Source organism: Rhinolophus sinicus, linkage group LG15, assembly GCF_036562045.2.
Source record: "Rhinolophus sinicus isolate RSC01 linkage group LG15, ASM3656204v1, whole genome shotgun sequence".
Lineage (NCBI taxonomy): Eukaryota > Metazoa > Chordata > Mammalia > Chiroptera > Rhinolophidae > Rhinolophus > Rhinolophus sinicus.
This window is the reverse complement of record NC_133764.1, coordinates 36449877-36469313: the sequence shown is the minus strand read 5'-3', so window position 1 is coordinate 36469313 and position 19437 is coordinate 36449877. Positions and strand designations below refer to the sequence as shown.

The 19437-nt window shown below is 58.2% G+C and overlaps 3 protein-coding genes across 5 annotated transcripts in view; 1 reads left to right on the top strand and 2 right to left on the bottom strand.

Moving 5' to 3' along the window:
- Positions 1-19437, top strand: part of RECQL5 (RecQ like helicase 5) — a 30321-nt gene that overhangs the window by 9518 nt on the left and 1366 nt on the right. The window contains exons 8-16 of the mRNA XM_074320292.1: positions 16284-16502; positions 16725-16824; positions 16959-16995; positions 17119-17177; positions 17253-17326; positions 17667-17760; positions 18091-18225; positions 18521-19056; positions 19213-19303. Coding sequence (XP_074176393.1) covers positions 16284-16502; positions 16725-16824; positions 16959-16995; positions 17119-17177; positions 17253-17326; positions 17667-17760; positions 18091-18225; positions 18521-19056; positions 19213-19303 — 1345 coding nt within the window. The remainder of the gene's footprint in view (positions 1-16283; positions 16503-16724; positions 16825-16958; positions 16996-17118; positions 17178-17252; positions 17327-17666; positions 17761-18090; positions 18226-18520; positions 19057-19212; positions 19304-19437) is intronic.
- ERLN (endoregulin) lies at positions 92-8289 on the bottom strand. Of its 3 annotated transcripts, XM_074320293.1 has the most exons (4): positions 8157-8289; positions 3732-3829; positions 1950-2029; positions 92-1826 (listed from the first exon to the last, which is right to left on the bottom strand). In XM_074320293.1, exon 4 carries the CDS (start codon positions 1818-1820, stop codon positions 1629-1631), a length of 192 nt encoding a protein of 63 aa, XP_074176394.1. In that variant the 5' UTR covers positions 1821-1826; positions 1950-2029; positions 3732-3829; positions 8157-8289; the 3' UTR covers positions 92-1628. The 3 variants fall into 3 exon arrangements, with proteins under 3 accessions (XP_074176394.1, XP_074176395.1, XP_019601091.1); XM_074320294.1 differs by lacking the exon at positions 1950-2029; XM_019745532.2 differs by lacking the exons at positions 3732-3829; positions 8157-8289 and having other exon boundaries at positions 1950-2120.
- On the bottom strand, positions 7093-15171 carry SMIM5 (small integral membrane protein 5). The gene is made up of 3 exons (XM_019745531.2): positions 13939-15171; positions 8157-8334; positions 7093-7702 (listed from the first exon to the last, which is right to left on the bottom strand). The coding sequence occupies exons 2-3, from the start codon at positions 8299-8301 to the stop codon at positions 7608-7610; spliced, it is 240 nt and encodes a 79-aa protein (XP_019601090.2). The 5' UTR covers positions 8302-8334; positions 13939-15171; the 3' UTR covers positions 7093-7607.

Here is a 19437-nt window from a genome sequence, read left to right as displayed (position 1 = left end):
TACATTTTCATACGCATGTGCCATCTTGGTTTTTGCACAACTAGATTCTTAAAGCGTGAAGCTTGCTACTACATGGGACTGGTGTCTGGCAGATGTTTGGGACTCTCCTCTGGAGACCAGAGAGGCTTATTTGGGCGGTGTTGGGATTCCCACCCCCTCCTACTCACCAGTGAGTCGGTGGCTCCTGGACTGAGGCTCTGTCCTTCTCCAAGCAGCCATCTCTCACTTGGCCTCTGTGGCAAAACCACACCGAGCAGAGGTGGTTGGCTGCAGTGCCAGGACCACCCTTCCCCTGCGACCACCCAGCCATTGCCACCAGAGCCCTTTTTAGGCACTGGTACAGGGAGGTGCTAAATTAGGCCTTAGGCTCCTTGAATAAACCACTCATAATGAAAGGGCCAAGTGTCCTTGCTAATCGTAAGAGTCCCCTCTGCTGGACATGATCCTGGCCGAGGTCTTGTCTGGGAGGAGTCTGAGGCCTGCAGGCCTGTCCAGGAGTCAGCTCTGCCATAGCCTGGAGGCGAGGTCTTCTTGGGGCCTCAGCCCTTATTTCTCCTGCCTCATACCAGGCAGCCTCTTAGTGTTGGGGGCTCCGGGCATCAGTAGGTCTTCTGCTGCCCCTTGTGCAACCTCATTTCTCCTGTCTCATTTGCTACTTGTGAGGGTCCCAGTTTCCAAGACTTCCAGGGCCTGGGATGGAATAAACACCGCTGGTGTGGCTGGATTTGAAACTGCTCTTTGAGTAGTTGGCAATGTTTCTTTACTGCATAAATGGTGTGTAACGTGAAGAAAAGGCCCCTTCCCCTCCAGATAGTTGCCCATTTTCTAAGAATAGTCCTGAGTTGAAGTTGAAGCAGCTGTTTGCTAAGGGAGGGGACCTGGCAGCAAGGGACAGGCCAGTGTGGTGGCTTTGGCAGAGGTGGGTACATTTCTACAAAGGCGGCATTGTAGGGTCTGGGGGCATGGGGGCGGTGGGACCTGTGAGGGCTACCTGGGCATCTCTAGACCAACAGAAGAGACACTTGCGTCAGGTGAATGCGACCAGAGCGGGACACCAGCGCGTTTCCTCTCTTCTCTGCATGCAGTGACTTCTCTGAGCTCTGGCCATGCAGCACATCTGACTATTCATGACAGGGCTCTTTACCTTGTCAAAAGGACTGTTCATGACAGGGCTCTTTACCTTGTCAAAAGGAACAGGAATTAGGCTGGAGGCAACCTCTGGCACCTTGTCTGAGAGGGAAGGACAGCTCTGTGTTCTGTGTTTAGGTCTAGGCTGAGCTGGGCTCTGTCATCTCCTGGATTCTCTGCGCTGTGGGAGCCAACAGCCCAGCAGACTTCGGTTTATCTGGTTGCTCGCTCAGTTGCTCATGTATCCATTTGTTCAACCAGCAAATACTGGAGGGTACTGACTCTGTGCAGGCACCTTGGTCGTGGGGGTACAGCAGTGAGCACAAAGGGACCCGTCCCCTGCTCTTGGTGCTTGGTCCAGGGGAGAAGACAGCCACTTATCACACAATCATATAAAAACAAGTGTAACTCCAGACTGTTCAGAGGGCTTTGAGGACAAGGTACGTGGGGTTTTGACCGTGTATAACAGGTGGCCCCATTCTTGGCCCCCAGAAAGCAGGTCACGACTCTTCATACTGGTTGCGCCTCTCAAGCGGAGAGCACACACCAAATATAGTAGCAAACAAGATGAGAAACAGGGTCATGGTGATGAATAAGCCGATCACTGCCAGGCTCCCCTGGTCCCAGGGGTTCTCCCAGAACTCATCATTCCAGAGGTGCTTCTGTTTAGTTATCAGTGTGTCCATGTCCATGTGAACCTGGAAAAGGGGACAGAGGCCCTGAGTGCAGGGCCCTCTGCAGGGCCGTGGCCCAGGTGCTACTCACCACCCCCTCCACCCCCAACTTCACCCTCTGGAGCAACCTCCAAACAGCTGGCCCACCTCTGCAGCTCGTAGACACCGAAGGGGAGGTGGGTCTTTGGGCTCGATGCCTCTGGCAAGCAACAAATGGACGTTCCTCCCTGTAGAAACAGGAGACGGACTGGCACCCACAGAGGGGACCCTTGGGTTTTTCTGGGAGGCTACCTCCGGGTTCTTCACCCCTTTCCTGAGCAGCCCTGGTGCGAGCAAGGACTTCCTCTCCCATCCTCAGACCTACTCAGCTAGAATGTAAAAAGCACTGCTCTAGGTCCTTCCTCTTTGTCCTGCCTCAATCACCAACGTTTGGGAAACATTCTGAGAGATGACCAGAGTCACCAAGAGTCGACTGACCGAAGCTGAGACCTTAGTAAACTTCTCTGGAGGCAGCTAAAAACAGTAGGACTAACTAGTCTTCTAGAAACATAGCTAAGATCGGCAGACTGCAAGCTTGTAGCCGGTTGAAGGCAGTACAGGTGGAGAAGAAGGCAGTCATTACCTGATTCTGCTGTTAACACTCCTGTTTCCTAAGAGAGGGGAGTCCGTCAGGCCCCACACTGGCCAGCAGGTGACCAGAGCTGCACTCTGCCTTCAAGAAGCAACTTGAGGAAAAGGTGTTCTCCTTGCCAAGTGGCCCCGACCAGACCTCACTGCTGTCACCAGAGCGAACAAAGGTGGGCCAGGGCGCATTGCCTAGCAACCCCTGGTCCCTGTCTGCCTTTCACCCTTACCCCCAGCTGTGTCTGCCCTTCTGTGATGTCATTTGTGAGGGGGCTGCTCAGGGTATGTGGGTTGAGGTGACCTAACTAAGTGAAGTCAGACTTGCGGTGGGTAGAGGAAGAGGCTGGATCCAGAGCCTTTGCTCCAAGCCACCCATCCGCCTCACCTGTGGCTGGGTCCTACCTCCGCTCACTGTTTAGATGACCTGTCGAATGAAAGGACCTGTCCAGGGCTCGGGAAGCCCTGGGGCTGGAACTGCCACACAGACTGCTCCCTTCCTGTGGTGCATCGTGTATAATAATTAACTGCAGCTGCTGCTGGCACCTCCTGGAATGAGTTTGTGGGTGGAAGTGTTTATCACATGGAGGCCCTGGGTTCCTGTGGAGCCCTAATGTCTCCCTCGGGACCTGCCTCTCAGGCACGGCCTCAGCAGCTTCATGTAGTACCCACTGGTGCAATAGGGCAGCTAGGAAGTGGCACTGGGGCCAGTGCCCTGGCGTGTGAAACCTGGTAGCCACCATTCTTTATAGGGCAGGATTCAAGTGCCTGCTGTGGCCAGGAGCTGTGCCAGGCCCTGCTGTCCAGCCGTCTAGAGCAGCCGTCCTCAACCCCGCTTGTAGAATCATCTAGGAGCTTTTCTAAAGGCCTATGCCCAGGCCCCACTTCGTACCACTTAGCAGTCCCTGGGCATGTCGGAGCCCTGTGCTGTGTAAACCTTGCCAGGCAGCCCGGGCGGGAGGAGGCAGATGACGGGCAAGTCAGCGAGGTCCTTCCCAATCCTGGGCTGCACTGACCCCTGGCCTACCTGACGCTTCGCGTTTTCTTCTGTAAAACACCCTGACTAATGCCCTTGGCCTGCCCAATGCTCCCGGCCAGTGGGCTAGTCTCCATCTCATCCTTGCACTTTGGCTCCAGCAGTTAAGTTGGATGCTTGTCAGGAGTCAGCTGTTTGTTCCCAAACCTGTTTGTGGCAGTTACTGTAATTACAGAACTGCACTTAACATCACAGAAAAAAATGAAGCGACAAGAATAGCCCAAACCCCAATTTTACAGCTGGGGAACAGGCACAGAGGTTAAGTAACTTACCCAGGCCTACAGCTAAGAAAGAACTGCACAGGGGTTGGAACCCAGCCGCTCAGCTCAGCTCAGCTCCACAGGCTCTGAGCTCGGAGGCTGTGTTGTACCTGAGTGAGTGGAGAGAGAGTTGTTTCTGTGAGTACCGACCGGACCACTTTCGAATGACTTTGGCATCTTCAAGTCATGTTCCTGCCAAAACATTATTTTGATGTGGGCAACTGTAAACATTTTGTGAAATTCCAGAAGGATTTCACACTCGGATTTCTTTGCAGGTATCTTTGAGTTCTTCCTCTGCTTTAAGGAAATCCAAACTGGCAAATAGACAATAGAGGCAACCCACACTCAGAGAAAAGGCCCTGGCCTTACATTGAAAAAATTAGCCAAGGAATGTGCCTGTGTATGTTTCAGTTTAAAATGAGGTGTGTATAGCGTGCATGTGTCACATACACAGTAGTTGCTTAAGCTACTTTTTCAATCAATTGCTGGCCCCGATCAGAAAATTCTACTCAAGTGTTTGCCATGCAGGGAAGAATGACAGGAGAAGGCGGGCCTGGCTGGGGCCCCGGGCACTCCGCTGGAAGGGGTGACGCGTGTGCTAGGACTCTGTGAGAATTAGGATTAGGAGTCAGGGTTCCAGGGCAGGCCGCAGGTCCCAGGGAGAGTGAGACAACTGTTTTTAAGGACACAATTAATTTGTCCTCAGTTTTTCTATGGTCTGGAATCGGTATTACCCTCAAGCAAATATGTCGGTCGTTGTGAAGACTTTTATTATAGATTGCTTTCAGATGTTAAAAACAGATTTAGGAGAAAACCTCTTTGTATGCTCTCTGCCAAGTTCTAATGCAATTCTTGCACCGGTCGACTTACTGCAGTGTCTGATAAGGCGTAACGTACAGACAGTAAAATGCACAGATCTTTAGTGCATTGTGAAACCCTTTTGAGGAACCGAGAGACCACTGTGTGGTGGCAGAAGCCACCGTTGGGGGTGGGGGACACGAAGAGACTGGTGAGGTGAGTGCGGAAACTGGCTAGGCTGCTGCTGCAGTGACCGCAGGCAAACACTGATGGTGGCTCAGTCGAGGCAATGGAGAGACATGGCATCCAGGGTCAGCCAGACGTTCTCCGGGCCCAAGACAGCCTGATGGCCGCCCCATTATGGCCACCACCCGTCTTGCTGTGCCTCTCTGCTTGTTCTTTCCCACCATGGGGGAACTGCTGCTCCTCTCCATGCCACATCTTCCCCTGAGAAGACCCGTGCTGGGAGTGTGCAGGCTGCTGTGTCTGCAGCACATCGGGTTGGCTGAGCTGAGTGGGAATGAAGTCTGCCCGGGACTTGGCCCAACAGCTTGCAGAGCCACTGGGGGCAGTGCTCAGTGTGTGCCAGTGTGCCAAGGAATGGGGAGTAGTCAGCCCTCTGAGGGCAGGGACAGATAGCATCTTATTTGGACTTCGCACTTAGGTCCTGCCTGACATAGAAGAGGAAAATGCACATAAACCGGCTGGTCAGCCTGCTGGTGCCCAAGGCTGTCTGGTTTCTACCTCTTGGCAGCTGGACCAGGAAGCCAGGATCTTTTGTAGCAAAGAGGTTCAGCCATCCTCAGGAAGGGACATTCTCGATGCTAATGAAAACTTGCTTAGGGCAAAGTCACACGGGGCTTGGACTGCCGTGCTGTTGGAGCAGCTGCTGAACCCAGAGCTTCCTGGGGACCTTCCAGCTTTCGGTGCAGGGACTGAAAAAGGCGGGCTTCCCGTGCCGTCCATCCAGTGTTTTTCTTCTGGGAGGGAGACCTAGTGGGCCCCACCCGCTCGCTCACAGGTTATTTTGAGACAGTTCTGGGTGTGGGTGTTTGGGATGTAGGGTTGGTTTATGGAGAGTAATAGAATCAGAGCCTAATGGACACTACAAGTGGGAGGCCTCGGAGCCCCTGGGTGTGGCGAGCAGGGACTCTGCAGCCAGCCGGGCTGGGCCCAGATGCTGGCTCTGCCACTTTCCAGCTGGTTGGACTTAAGACAAGTTACCCAGTATCACTAAGGCTTGATTTCCTCATCTTTAAAATGGGGGTGATAATGGCATCTATAGCATTGGCGTTGTTGTGACAATGACATTTATTTATCTGTATCAGAACCCTTAAGACAAAGCCTGAGCATGTTTAAGCCCTTAGTGAATTTTGGTCATCATCATCATCACCACTATTATTATTATGCTGAATCCTATTCTTTGGTGAGGGGATGGAGGGTACAGGCAGATTCTAGAATTTCTTTCATTTTGTGTGGAGGCACTTCCTCTCTGAGTCCTCAGTCCACACCAAACCCATCAGATAAGTCTATGAACACTAGGAAGTGAAACCAGCCAGGGAGAGAGCGACTCCCACTCGCCTGCCAGCTGGAGGGGCCAGCATCCCTTCCCCAGTCCCTGTTTTCTGGATGGATGGGGTGCTGCTCCCAGGCAGCAGAGCAGGGGCTGCCCAGGCCAAGATGACAGAAGCATGTCAAAAATGCAGACTCTGCATTTTGGCTCTGGGGGACCCGTGGGGAAGGAAGGGGAGGTGCCGTGGGGGCCTCTGCTTCCCCTACCATCATTCCTAGGTTTGTAGTTCTACCTGGAGACTTCTCTGGAAGACAAAGTAAATGGAAGGGAGGGAGGCAAAGTCAGTGTTGCATTTCAGTAGGACCAGCCCTTCAAATGGGTCCCCGTTGCTCTGGGCCGGCCCCTTGCGTAGAGCGGCTGACCATCGCAGCAGAGTTCTTAGGGTACACCCCGCACTGCCAAGTGCTCCGTATGGTTCATCTGAGTTTCTCCTCACGCGCTTAGCCCAGGAGGCAGTTACCAGGACTAGCCCTGTTCTACAGGGAGGAACCATGGCTCAGGGAGGTTGGGTCACTGACCTCTACTCATGGCTGGTGAGTGGTGGGGGCGAAGCTCTGAACCCACAGTGTGGCACACGAGTGGGGAAAGGGCGAAGGGGTCGGGACGTAGGTCACAGGTGGTACTAGGGGCCTGACCTCTTCTTTTACTCTAGAAGTTTGAGAAGACCCAGTGGCCTGAGCCTGCTAGTGTGGGGTGTGCAGGCTAAAGTGAATGGCAATGCAAACTGAAGTGGCATTTCTGAGCCAGCACCTGCCTGGGGCACACACAGCCTCCATCTTTACAGAGAAGGCATTTGGGAGACAGAGCTAGTGCAACTAGTGCTCGACAGGAATTCCACTGCACCCTTCACTGGTTCCGTGGCATGCCCTCCTGTGTGGCATTCCTGCCTGTGTGTTTTTCCAGCATGGGCACAGGGAGAGCAGAGGCCTGAAAGGACAGTCACTGGCCACACCCCTGGAATTCTGGCCCAGAGCCCTGCCCAGGGAGCCTGGTGCCACAGAAGCGCATAACCAAAAAGCTTTTACTGGGAAAGAAACAGGCAAATACTGGACTAGAATACTGACATGCCCCCTCTCTGGCAGGGAGCTTGGGATCCCGTAGCTGTTGCACGAAGTCCCTCTGGGTGACCGTTCCTCTTTGGTGTGGGTCAGCAGAACCCCAAGGGCCAGCTCCCCACAGGTGCAGGCTGTTCTCCATCGAGGTTTGGGGACCCCGCTTCCGTGTTTTGTTAAAAAGTGCAGGTAGGCCAAGGACCGTGGTGGCTTGCTCGGTCCTTGGAACAGTCAGCTCCTCCTTGGCACCGTGTTCACTGGCAGGTGGAGGTCTTGTGGCCGTAACAGCCCTTATTTCCCCGATAAGCCTCCAGGTATCAGTGTCCAGTTCCCGGGCAGTTACTGGCCAGAGCTGACACAGTGGACCTTGGTCTTGAGGGGGGAGAGCTACAGGGCCGGGCTGACACGTGGACCGTGGCTCCGGCAGCCTCCTCTCCAGCTGCTGCTCAGTCGTGTCTCCATCCCTCACGGCGGGGTCACGGGCCGCACGTGAGCCTTTCTGCCTCTGGGCTGAGCGCAGCAGCAGCTACAGGCTACGAGCAGCAGCAGCATGACTGTGGCTGGAGGATTGGGGGGAGAGGCAGAGGGCACGGGTGGGAAGAGAAAGAACGCCCCCTCCTGCCGAAGAAGCCCCTCCGGAGGCCTGGCTCAAAGGTCCAGCTCTCTGGTCGGAAAACACCCCAGCGTCTGACGAGAGGTGTTGACTATGTCGGCCACCAGGGCCCTGACCTCCGCCCTGTCGTACCTCCTCCACCGCCCAGAACTTGGCTCCCTTCATCCTTGCCTTGGGATTCTGGGGTGCCTCTGGTTCCCAGTACCACCCCCCTCACTCGAGCAGCATGTCAGAGGACTAGGAGAAGTCCCTGGGTTTCCCCCATGGGACATCTGCTTCTCCCCCTCTGCCTGGAGGCACACAGCCACCTCTCTCAGCCCTCTGGCTAGCACCGTGGTCTCATCTCCCGGATGCCAGGAAGAGCCACGGGTGCGGAAGAGAATGTGAGAGCCCTGACTGACCTGTGAAAAGGAGGATGACCGAGAAGGCCACGATCTCCACGGGCTCGGCCTGGGGCAGCCTCTGCAGTTTGAGCAGCAGCCTCTCGCCCACCGAGCGCATCTCCTGCAGGAAGTTGCTGGCTGCCATGCTGAGCTGGGTTCCCATGCTGAGCTGGGTTCCTGCCGGGGTTCCGCCAGGCTATGCCGAACAGAGAGAAGACCTGAGTCCCCATGGAGCTGGCTCCAGAGAATCCTCCCTCACTCACCTGCAGCCCGCAGAACGAGTTTGTCAGGTCTCACCCTTCACACCCCTGCTGGCTCACCAGGGACAAGGAGAGCCGGTGGGGCCCCTCTGCTCAGTGGTGGCCCCCAGCCCCCATGTGGCTGGCATTGCCCAGGGTGAGAGAAGCTGGTGATGACAGTGAGCCTGGGACCCTGCTGTGGGGGCTGCTAGCAGAGCTGGCCACAGGATGGGTCTGCCAGCCGGCCAGATTTGGCTAACATTTGACTGCGAGGCGGGGTGACTTCACCTTTACATTCCTTTGTGTCAGACACCAATCCTAGGTTTTGCCAGGGTGCTTTGGACTGGTACGGCTCCCCTGGTGGCCTCTGGGTCATTCAGGACATGGGGTACCTCCCCGGGGTTCCCTGACGGGGAGACTAGGCTTCAGGATTCCAGCCTGGTGCTCTTACCTTTTGTCAGACGTGTGGCAAGAAGGATCAGTGTCTCCCAAGAGCTGGGAGTAGGGGGGCTTCTGGCCAGGGTGAGCCGTACGGGAGAACTGACTGGGTGGGGTGGTGTGAGGCCCCCACCTCTCCCACCAGCCCAATTTCTTTGCTCATACGGTGTTCTTGTGTGAGGAGGAAGAGATGACACTGTCCCTTCAGTTTTTCCCAAGGGGTCCTCTCACAGAATGAGCTCAGGGGTCCCAGGGCCAATCTAGCCAGCTCCTCCCTCCCTTGCTGGCTCGGACCTGCTCCTCTGGGCTGTCTAAGAGAGTCCCCTCTGCTCCCACACCTGCCCCAGGTCGGTGGCAACTCAGCCCTCCACACCCCTGACCGAGAGCCTCTTCCTGTCTGGGGAGCCTGGGAGGCCAATGTCAAGATCCAGGCCAAGTGTGTCCATCGGCATGTTGGGCAGCAGAGCTGCTTTCTTTCCCTTTCTGCCTCACCTTCCAGCACAGGGAGCCAATGCCTCTTAGAGAGGGGCCAGGGACAGTCTTGTGCCAACCCAGCCTGACCCTGTTCATCAAAGCAGCTCTAATCCAAGGCAGGCTAACAGGTGGCTAGGGGCATGTGCCAGACTAGGCTCTAGTTACTGCCACCTCGTCTCCAGTCTGAACTGGCCGGTTCTCCCGAGATGGCTGTGGTCTGAGAAGCCGGTCACACCGGTGCTGCCACAGCAGCTGCCTTAGAACCGCCCAAAGGCCGGCTGCTCGAGCCCTCTCCCCTGTGCGTGGCTCCTGCCCTCCCTGGTGTGCAGCCTTTGCTGGAGCCCCACCTCTAACGCGGCCTACCCCGTTCCTTCCTGTGCAGCTCGTGGGACCTCCTGACCACGTCAGTCCCATCTGTGGTCACTTAGGACCCTTCTGCCCCTCTTCTGCCTCCCAGTCGTTCAGGACTAGGAAGGCAGCTCGCGTGTGCCTCCTGCATCGTCTCCTAGTTCTGTCAGCTATCCCCCATGGACCACTGTTGGAATCAGCCTGGATTTGGATGCTGCCGCCCCACTCCCGGCTTTGGTGACTGGATGAGTCGCTTATCTCTGAGTCTCTCTCCTCATTTGACATGCAGATGAGGTGCCTGTCTTTCGAGGCTGTTGGGAGGATTGACCACCTGGCAGCACAGAGCCTGGCACAGGGAGGTGCCTGGCACATATGACCGGGGTCGGGTCAGTGCAGGAGAGTCGAGGTGGCCTTTGGGGGCAGTTGTACCTCCCTGTACACGGTCGGTGATCCTCCCCAAACACCTCTGGGGAGTTTCATCTGTGTCTAGGGAGAGGGGGCAAGCTGGAGGTGGGAAGCTATGTTTTTAAGTGATGTTGGGGGTAGTAGCTCCATGGAAAGGTGGATGGTTTCCTGTCAAAAGTGGAAGGCTTCTGGAGTTAGGTCCTCCTAGCCTCTCTCACGCCCTACCCTCAGGCCAGCACGTTTCTGCAAAAAAAGAGCAGGATCCCAGTTTTCAAAGGTGCTAGGCTCTTGAACCCTAGAATGCCACAAGTCATCCACTCCTGCCTCCTTTCTTTTATAAATGGGGAAACTGAGACCTGAGAGAGGAGTGACTTCTCTGATGACAGAGGCCTTGGCCAGCATTCCCCTTCTGCCCCGCGTTGTCTCTTGATGGTGGCCTGCCTTGGGCAGCCTAGTCTCTGACCAGCAAGATAAGCCAGCCCAGGGCTCTGGGCCGCACAGCCCTTTGGAAGCAGGTGGGCTCTGCGTAAACAGCCCCAGCCCACCCTCGTGGGCTTAGGTACTGCTTTTATCAGGTACATCACTCACCAGGCCAGGGCCACGCCTGCTCCTGGACAACCACCAAAGGGACTGCTCTTGTCACCAAAGGGATGATTCTTGTGTGTCTTCCTACCTCAGGTACCAGGTACACCAAACTCCCTCCCGAGCATAGGACCCCTCTCCTGTGCTCACGCCAAACAGACTTCCCCCCATTGACCAGTGGAGCAGCCCGGCACAAAGAGGGTGGGCCCTTCCCTGTTCTGGAGCCTGTGGGCCTCCCCGGGCCCCGGTTCCCAGGGGGACGGGAGCCCACCCACTGGTCTCATTCCCGGGAAGGGTCTGCACAGGGCTGAGAGCAGCGCTGCTTCTCTGCCCTCCCTCTTCATCTACACTTGGTCTGGCTTTTTCAGCCTGTTTGGCCCCGTGCCTGCATGGCCTAATGTAGCCATCAGAGGCACTCCTTAAAAGAGGCAGGCGGCGGGCAGGGAAAGCTTTTCCACGTGGGCTCCCACGCCCAAAGACCCAGGAGGGATTGCAGCGGGCGCGGTGTGGATACCCAGGCCAGTCTCAGGGGCGTGATCTCCTGAGCAGGGAGGAGGAAGGCTGCCCAGGTTGGGCCGAGGCGGGGAACGGCTGTGCAGGAAAGGCAGGGTTTGAGCAGAAGCTTCGGCTCTAAAGTCAGCCGTCCTCCAGGGGTTATGATGTCAGAAGGCTGTAGACTCCTGCCCAGAGCACTCGGCGCCCACTCTGGGCAGGCTGTCCACACCAGCGGCCCGCCATGGCCGTGGATGGCGTCATGGCTTTGTACCCAGGGCCTCTGGAGACCTGAGTTGGCCAGCTGCACCCAGTCCTGGGGTTTGACCCAGGGCTGCTCACTGGCTCCCGTCTGTACCAGGACATGAGTGGGGCCACTGGACACTGCCGTTTTGTCCCCAAGACCGAAGAGGAGCCTCCTTGGCTTTTCAGTTGATGTTTTGTCATTTCTAGCAGAAGGAGCCTTAGTGGGGGCCATAGGGGAGCAGGAGGGGCCTTTTTTCCTAAGAGGGAGGAGGCACATTCCAGCAGGTCTCAGGCGGGCTTCCCAGTGGGCTATTTAAAGCAAGGCCAAGGGGGTGCCTGATGCCTGGTGCCCAATATAGCCAGCAGCCGTCAGGTGACCATGTGGCTTTGCCCCAGGGAGCCCTAAGTGTTCCCAGCTGTGGCCTGGGGAAAGTGGGTGCTCTGGGGCTGGCTGCCTCTCTCGCCCTGTACCGCCCCAGGTTTGCAGAGGGGAAGGCAGGAAGTCTGGTGGGGCTACTGATAATTCTGTACTTTTCCAGTCTTTCTAACTCAGGTCCAACAAACTCCTTCCAAAACTACCTCCTGCCTGCGAACTAGGGAAACCAGGGTCCCTCCCAACCCCATGCTCGGTAGTGTTTCACTTGGAAGCAGCCAGAGCAAGTGGTGGATTCCCTTGGCCCCAGGGAGGGAGAGCAGCCCGGTGCTGCTGCCTGCATGGTCCTTCTCTGGTGCTCCCGGCTGGAGTGGCAGCCCGTGGCGGGGAAGAGGGAGCAGGGCAGAGAGAGCAGGGCAGAGAAGAAGGCTGGCAGAGCTGGAGGGACTAGGAAACATTCCATTGCGTGGCATCTCCTGGCACAGAGAACCTTGCGACAGAGCAGGCAGACATCCCGGAGGCCAGACAGCTGCCACTTGGTACTGAAGCTTCACTGTTTCCTCCTTGCAAAACTGATACTCCAACTCCCAGGCAGAGCGGGTGGGTGTGCTTGTGACTGATAAGCACCAGTGTGGCTGGCTCAGGGCCCCCGGGGCTTCTCGCTGTCCTGTTTTCTGCCACCCTTGCCCCCAGGGCATTGTCTTGTTTGGGAAACAGTGAGAATGAATAATAACCAATGGTGGCTGGAGATTAGTGGGGTCCAGGGGCCTGCCAGCGAGGCAGAGGTGCCCACTGTGCGCTGCGTAGAGCCTTCCCACGTACCGCTTTCTGTCTTGGTTCCGACTGGCAATGGGACATAGACACTTGAACCCGCAGCGGTGCCCACTTCCCCAGCGCTGTTCCAGACGGGGAGGCACTTCCTGCTGCTGGCGATTGTTCCCGAAGCCCCAGAAGCTGGGCATCACCTTTCTGTCCCGGCTCAGGGACTGTGTTTGGGGGGGGCCCCCCGTCCACCTGTGTCCTGTGGGTGCAGGGACTCACATCCCCGCCTGCCTGCCTGGGCCGTCGTGGGGATAAGAACCAACAGAGGTAGCCGTGGGCCCCTCCCTCACCCACCTTACCTGCTGACTCCAACACAATGTGGTGTCTGTCCCTTCTCTTCACTGTGCCCTGCCCTTCGCTGCAGGACATGTAGTGTCCCCAGCCACCCACCCAGGCCAAATCCCACAGTCTCTGCTGAGCCAAGAACACTTGGACTGATGCTTGGTTCCCAGTTTCCCCTGGATTGTTGTTTTTCTTCCTAAGTAGATACTAGCTTGTTTGCTTTGGGGAAAACATCTGGGGGGCAGAGAGGGAGACTTTAGCCCTGGCATGAGGACAGGCAGGCAGGAGGAGTCGGCAGCCAGGGGCCCTGCACAGGAGGGTCACTATGTGTGCTGCCCTAAGAACCCCCTTGGGCTCAGCCTTACAGTGGCGCAGCAGAAGGCCAGGTGACCAGGGCGGACCCTCTTGCTGGCCTCAGTCCCACCATCCTTGCCTTCTCCACTGGATTTAGTCAGGCCCTCACGCTTCTGGTGCAGAATTCAGGGAGATTTGGGGGCTTCCGGGGATCTAAATGCGCCCAGGGAGGAGAACCTGGGCAGGCAGAACCCCAAGCTGAGAACACCAGGCAGTGAGCCGGCCAAGACCCCCACAAGATGTGGCAGCTGCTGCTTGTGTCTAGGACCCAGATAGGCAGAGCTGCCATGGGCCTGCCGCATTCCACGGGGTGAGAAATGGCTGGGCAGACCCTGCCCTGAGCCTCCTGGACTGGGGGAAAGCAGGGACGGAGGGGCCTTGGTCCTGGAAAAGGGAAGCTCAGTGGGCAGGCGCTTTTCTCTCCCAAGCCTGGGCAGCCAAATCTCGCGTTCAAGCCCCCTGAATAGAAAAGCTAAAACTAACTTGCAGAGTAAGCAGGTACCCCGGGCCCCTCTGCCTGCTCAGCAAGCAGGGCGGAAAACACCCTTGCAGAGGGCTACAACCTTCGTCTGTCCCCCAGGGCTGACTCCCAGCAAAAGAAAGGAGGGCCAGGTTTGAACAGGAGGCCGTCCAGAGACTGTGACCAAGTGGGTCCCCCCGCCCATAAATTGTGGCCCTCCACCCGTAGGGCAGTGGACCCTGGTTGCTCTGTTCACTTCGTCCCCCGTCATCCATGGCCACTCACCTGGGAGCTCAGGTGTTGGAGCTGGGGGGTGACCGCAGGTGCTGGGGAGCCAGGCAGCGTCCGAGGGCCTCTTCTCCTCAAGCCACTTCTCCCTCGCGTCTCAAACACCTCTTTGGTGACTGCTGTTCCCTGGGCGCCTCAGTGCAAGCAGAGCCGAGAGCTGCTTGCTGCTGACAGCCAGCTGCTGTCTCGGCTTCAGCTTTTTGTTGTTGGTTGTCCAGGAGATCCAAGTGTCAAATTACACGGGGCGGCCACTGGAGGGGGGCAGCCAGTGCCACTGCTGCCTGGGCTCGGGAAGGGTGTCCCTGCTGGGAACTTGTCCTGGGGAGGTCCTCACGCACGGGCCTAGCTCCCTCCCTTCTGGTTCCTCCTTCTCTTCCTCTCCCTCCTGGTGGGTGTGTACTAAGCCACGTGGGCTGGGCCTGGGCTGTGAGCTGATGAAAGAGGAGGTCGGCTCTCTTGTTCCCTGGCAAAGATGACCCCAGGGAGGTTCCAGCTGACGTGTGGGGTGGGGAGGGCGAGAGGCCCCCAAAGCACCAGCTCTTGGGCTCCTGCCCCCCCCTTAGGAGGGCCTTTTGGCCCCCATCCTTGACTTCCCCAACCTGTCCCTCAGGGGACTCCCTGGCTGGTCCCTCCCTCTGGCCTCTCCAGGGAAAGGAAATAGTGGGGGGGAGGTGCCAGACCACCCAAGCAGCCCGCCCCCTGGGAGGCGTCCTGGGGAAGAACTTGGGAGTCCAGAATTACATGGGAGTGGCCTCCGCTTGGCCTGCTTGGTGGGGAGGTGCCTCATGTTGCCTGCTGGTCTCCTTGCCAAAGGGTGTCTGCTGCGCTGTCTCCTCGCTTCTGGCCTGGCTGTCAGGGACAGGCACCAGAGCCCAGTGGCTGGCAGGGCCCTTTGACATTTGGCTGGTCGTGCCACCCTAGCCGACCAGTCTATGCCTGGAGCAGGACAGGAGCAGACGCCAGTCCGCATCTGCGAGCTGTCAATGGAGTCCTTTGAGTGTGAGCACAAAACCCCAGTGAGTCAGGGCTTAGGGGAGGGCGGGGGGAAGGAAGCCAACCTTGCCACTCGGATGCCAGAGCCTCCCGAGGCCGGACAGGCAGCCACTATGCAGACACACAAGACTCGGTTGACAGAACGCTTTGCACATTGAGTTTAGGAGCGGTGGGAACAGCGCCCTCTGGCGGCTACCTTGGCGTCCTCGCCGTCTCGTGCTGTTCAGAGCCGCATTCTCCAGACTCAGCTAAACAAGGCAACCAGCCCTGACTTCCTAGGGGCCGTGTAACAATCAGCTTCTGTCTCTCAGCTGCTTAAAGGGTTCCTTGCAGCCTCAGGCAGTGCGCACATTGAGAGGAGTTCTGTTTAGAGCGATTCTTGTCCCTGGGATGTGGCACCTGGACAGCTCGGCCCCTCTCCCCACTTGCCTGCCCCCTGGCCACGTTCTGGAGTCTGGTCTGGCCATTTGTAAGGGCCTTGATAGAGCTGTGGCCCTGGGGCCTCTGCACTTGCCCCAAGGACCAACTGTGCCCCAACCTGGGGAGTCGTAGGAGAGACAGCTAGAGGCTGGCAGCCAAAGGGGCTGCGACCGGGTCGAGGCAGTGGAAGCTCGATGAGGCGGACTCACCAGTGCCCAGCCTACAGTGCCAGCTCTCAGCGCTGTCTGGTTCCTGCTCTGGGACAGGCCCCCTTCCTCAGGCTGTGGACACTGGGCTGAGCAGAGGTTTGTTGGGGGACAACAAAGAAGAGGTCACTAAGGCCGAAGCCCAGCTGAGTGCTGAGTCTGGGGTGGGGCCACCTCCTCCTGTTCCCTCCCTCCCCCACCCCTAGAAAAGAGTGGCGAGTAATAATAGCAAGAGCCTGTGCTGTGCTCCAGACACGTGCAGAGGGCTCCAGAGCATCCTCTTACCAGCCCTCACACAGCCCCAGGGCCCGCGCTCTTCTGGCTCTTTCACAGGCGAGCAATGCCAGTGAGCGTGCGCGGTCCCCAAGGGTGCAGCCTTAGCAGCAGAGTCAGCGTCTGGACCCAGAGCCCAAGCTCCTCCCAGGACACCCCACTACCAGAGGACAGGGGCGGGGCCCAGAGGAGTAACCCCTAGAGAGGGAAGCAAGACAGAACTGGGGTCACACCCTGGCTCCTCTGGTTCCCCCAGGTACTATGTGACTGGGAAAGGGCCGTCACCTCACTGTCCTCATCTGTAAAATGGCACCCAAGGTCCCTGGGAGGCCCCTGTGAGATGAGGAGTGTGCGGTGCTTAGCACACGATGCCCGAGCTCAGGGACTGGGTGAATGAGAGCTGGCCTGTCTGGGTCCCTCACCCCTTGCCTCTGCCCTGCTGCCTGCCAGGTGCCGCCATGCTGCCATTGCCAAGTACTTCGGGGATGCGCCCCCCGCCTGCACCAAAGGCTGTGACCACTGCCAGAACCCTGCGGCTGTGCGGAAGCAGCTGGACGCCTTGGAACACAGAGGCAGCTGGAGCAAGACCTGCATCAGGCCCTCCCAGGGAAATGGCTTCGACCCTGAGCTGTATGAGGGCGGCCGCAGGGGCTATGGGGGCTTCAGCAGGTGAGGGGCCTTGAGACCAGGGGCCCCAACCCACTGGAAATGGTCTAGCATTCTCTCCCTGGTGCCATGGCCTGACCAGAGGCCACACCCATGTGCCGTGCTGGGCCAAGACCTCAGTGCTGCCCAAGCTGCCAGGGCATCAGGGACATCACTGCCCCTCTAGAGGTGGGGAGGGAGGGCAAAGCCCAGGCCGGGGCTGCTCATGCACCTCCTGTCCCCTAGGTATGACGAAGATTCTGGAGGCAGTGGGGACGAGGGCAGAGATGAGGCCCACAAGCGGGAATGGAACCTCTTCTACCAGAAACAGATGAGTCTGCGCAAGGTGAAGGGGGCAGGTTCTCGGTGGGGCCCCAGGTGGCCTCCTGCTCACACTCCCTCAGCCCGTCCCTCGTGCTGAATTGGGTGCTGCCCTGCAGCAGGCAGGATGCCTCATGGGTCCTTCATGTCATCTTCCAGGGCAAAGACCCCAAGACAGAAGAATTTGTACCCCCAGGTCAGTACAGAAATGTCTCCAGGGACCTGTGGGCCATTTCTGGAGGATTCCTCTGGGGTGGGGGGGTTGGGGACTCCAGAGAGCAGAAGGTATAATGGAAGAACCCACCCCCTCTGCCCCCAGATGAAGACTGTCCTTTGAAAGAGGCTTCTAGCAGGAAGATCCCCAGGCTCACGGTGAAGGTAAGAGGAGGGTGGCGCCTCACACCTGCCCCCCAGCCTTGATGCTTGTGTGACCACCTTCTCTCGCCTCTGCAGGCCCGTGAGCACTGCCTGGGGCTTCTGGGAGAGGCTCTGAGCAGTAACCGCCAGGCCACAGGTACCAGTGATGGGTGAGTGTCCCAGGTCATGGGGCCAGGGAGGGCTCGACAAGCTCCTGTTCCTTTGGAAACTGCAAGAACTCCAGGCCCCCTGGCTTGTTTGGGCACCCCCTCTCCAGGTTGAGGTCCATCTTCCTCCCATTGGAAGGGGGGTGCCACAGCCCCACGAGGGGCAGGCTCGGCCACAGTTGAGGGGCCGCAGGTTGCAGAGTCCAGGTCCAAATCGCTGTGCCCAAGGCCATTCCCATCAGGCCCTGAACCATCACCAGGGTCCCCAGGTTGAATTCAACAGGAGCTGAACAAGATGAGGACTCAGGCCTGCCTGACACCTCACGCACGTTCCTACCCTTAGGCTTGACCTCCAGGCCCAGGCTGTGGAGCTGGAACATGAGACTTTCCAAAACGCCAAGGCAGCCAACCTGTACAAGGCCAGCGTGCTGAAGAAGGTGGGCCCGGGCAGGGGGGAGTGGGACGCGGGTGGGAGAGGCAGCCCCTCCACATGCCCAGGCTGTCTGCCCGCCCTCTGGCCTCAGGAAGCCCAGAATCTACCCCCCACCCAAGAAGCCACTTATGTGGGCATGAGGGTGTGTGTGTGGAGCCCAATTTCCCTCCTTTGCCAGCTGGAGGTATTTCTAGGCAATCCCATGAGGACTAGAACTTGTCCAGTGTCTGGTTGCCTGCAGCCATGGGCCACAGAAGCCCACTTGTGGAAAGCCTGGTTGGCAGTTGTCAGGAGCTAGTGGGTGCCATGGCACGCCTGCCTCTTCCTGCCCCAGGTGGCTGACATCCACAGAGCCTCCAAGGACGGGCAGCTCTACGACATCGGAGGTGGCGACAAGAGCTGCACAGCCCAGGCTGAGCCCCCAGAGCCCACCGAGTACGACATCCGGCCAGCCTCCCAGGTGTACTCGGTGAGCACTGTCCTGGCGTCCACCCCAAACCTGGGTTCGGGAAAGGCACCACTGCCCTTCGCCCTCAGCCAGGCACAGCATCTTACCTTTGCCTGGCATTACCGTCCTGGCCCTAGGGTTCCCCGGGGCAGGCCCTGAGCTTCCCTGCCTTGCGAGTTGTACTTCTCCAGCTCCACAGCCTGGCTTTTCCCTCCCCCACTCCTAAGAACCCCACCAGCGTGGCCAAACCTGGACCAGCCAGTGAGTGCGCTCGAGGGGGCCTGGTAATCAAAACTCTCTCTCCTCCTCCTCACAGTTCAAACCCAAGCGAGTGGGAGCTGGTTTCCCCAAAGGCTCCTGCTCATTCCAGAGGGCCACAGAGCTGATGGAGAAGATGCTGGCCGAGGGCCAAGCCCCCCAGCTTGTGCGGGAAGATGAGCGGGAGCCCGCCAGCCGGCCCTGTGGCCCACAGCATGAGGACAGCAGTGAGCCCGACCCTGGGCTCAGAGGAGAGGCCCCCCGGAGCAGTGCTCATTGTGGGGGGCCTGCCCCTGAGAAGAAGACAAAAAGCCCCTCTAGAGACAGTCCCACGGCTAAGGCTCGGGCCAAAAAGAAGCAGCAGGTCCTCGCGGCTGCAGCCCTCAAGGATTCTCAGAACATCACCCGCTTCTTCTGCCAAAGGGCTGAGAGCCCACCTCCACCTGCTTCAGCTCCACGGGCAGAAGGCCCCTCCTGTGAGGGGGTGCGGGGACCCCTGGCAGCCACCCCAGAGAAGTGCACAGGGGAGGATGATGGAGCCCTGGGACATCTGGCTGCCCACCCCCAGCCTGAGTGCCCCAGAGAGTGGACAAGGTAAGGGCACAGGTAGTCCTGGAATCCTCTGCAATCTCCTATCCTAATTGGGCCTCTGAAGCTCGGGGCCCTTCCTACAGTGGGCTCTGCAGGGCTGCCTGGGCCAAGGGCACAGCTGGTACCTGGAGTTCTGATGCCTGCTCTCCCCTCGGCCAGTGCCTGCCCACTCAGAGATTGGGGGCCGCCTGAAGGCCAGCCCACACCCACAAAAGAGACCCAGAGGAGCAAGCGACCCAGCTCACAGCAGGTACTGACAGGGAGGGGGCTCTGGCTGGCGGAGGGAGGCGGCCTGCGGACAGGGCTGTGGTCTGATCCGCTCTGGGTTAGGGGTTTGGGGAAAATCATCTCTCTGTTTCACATCCCAGGGGCAGAAGGGAAGGG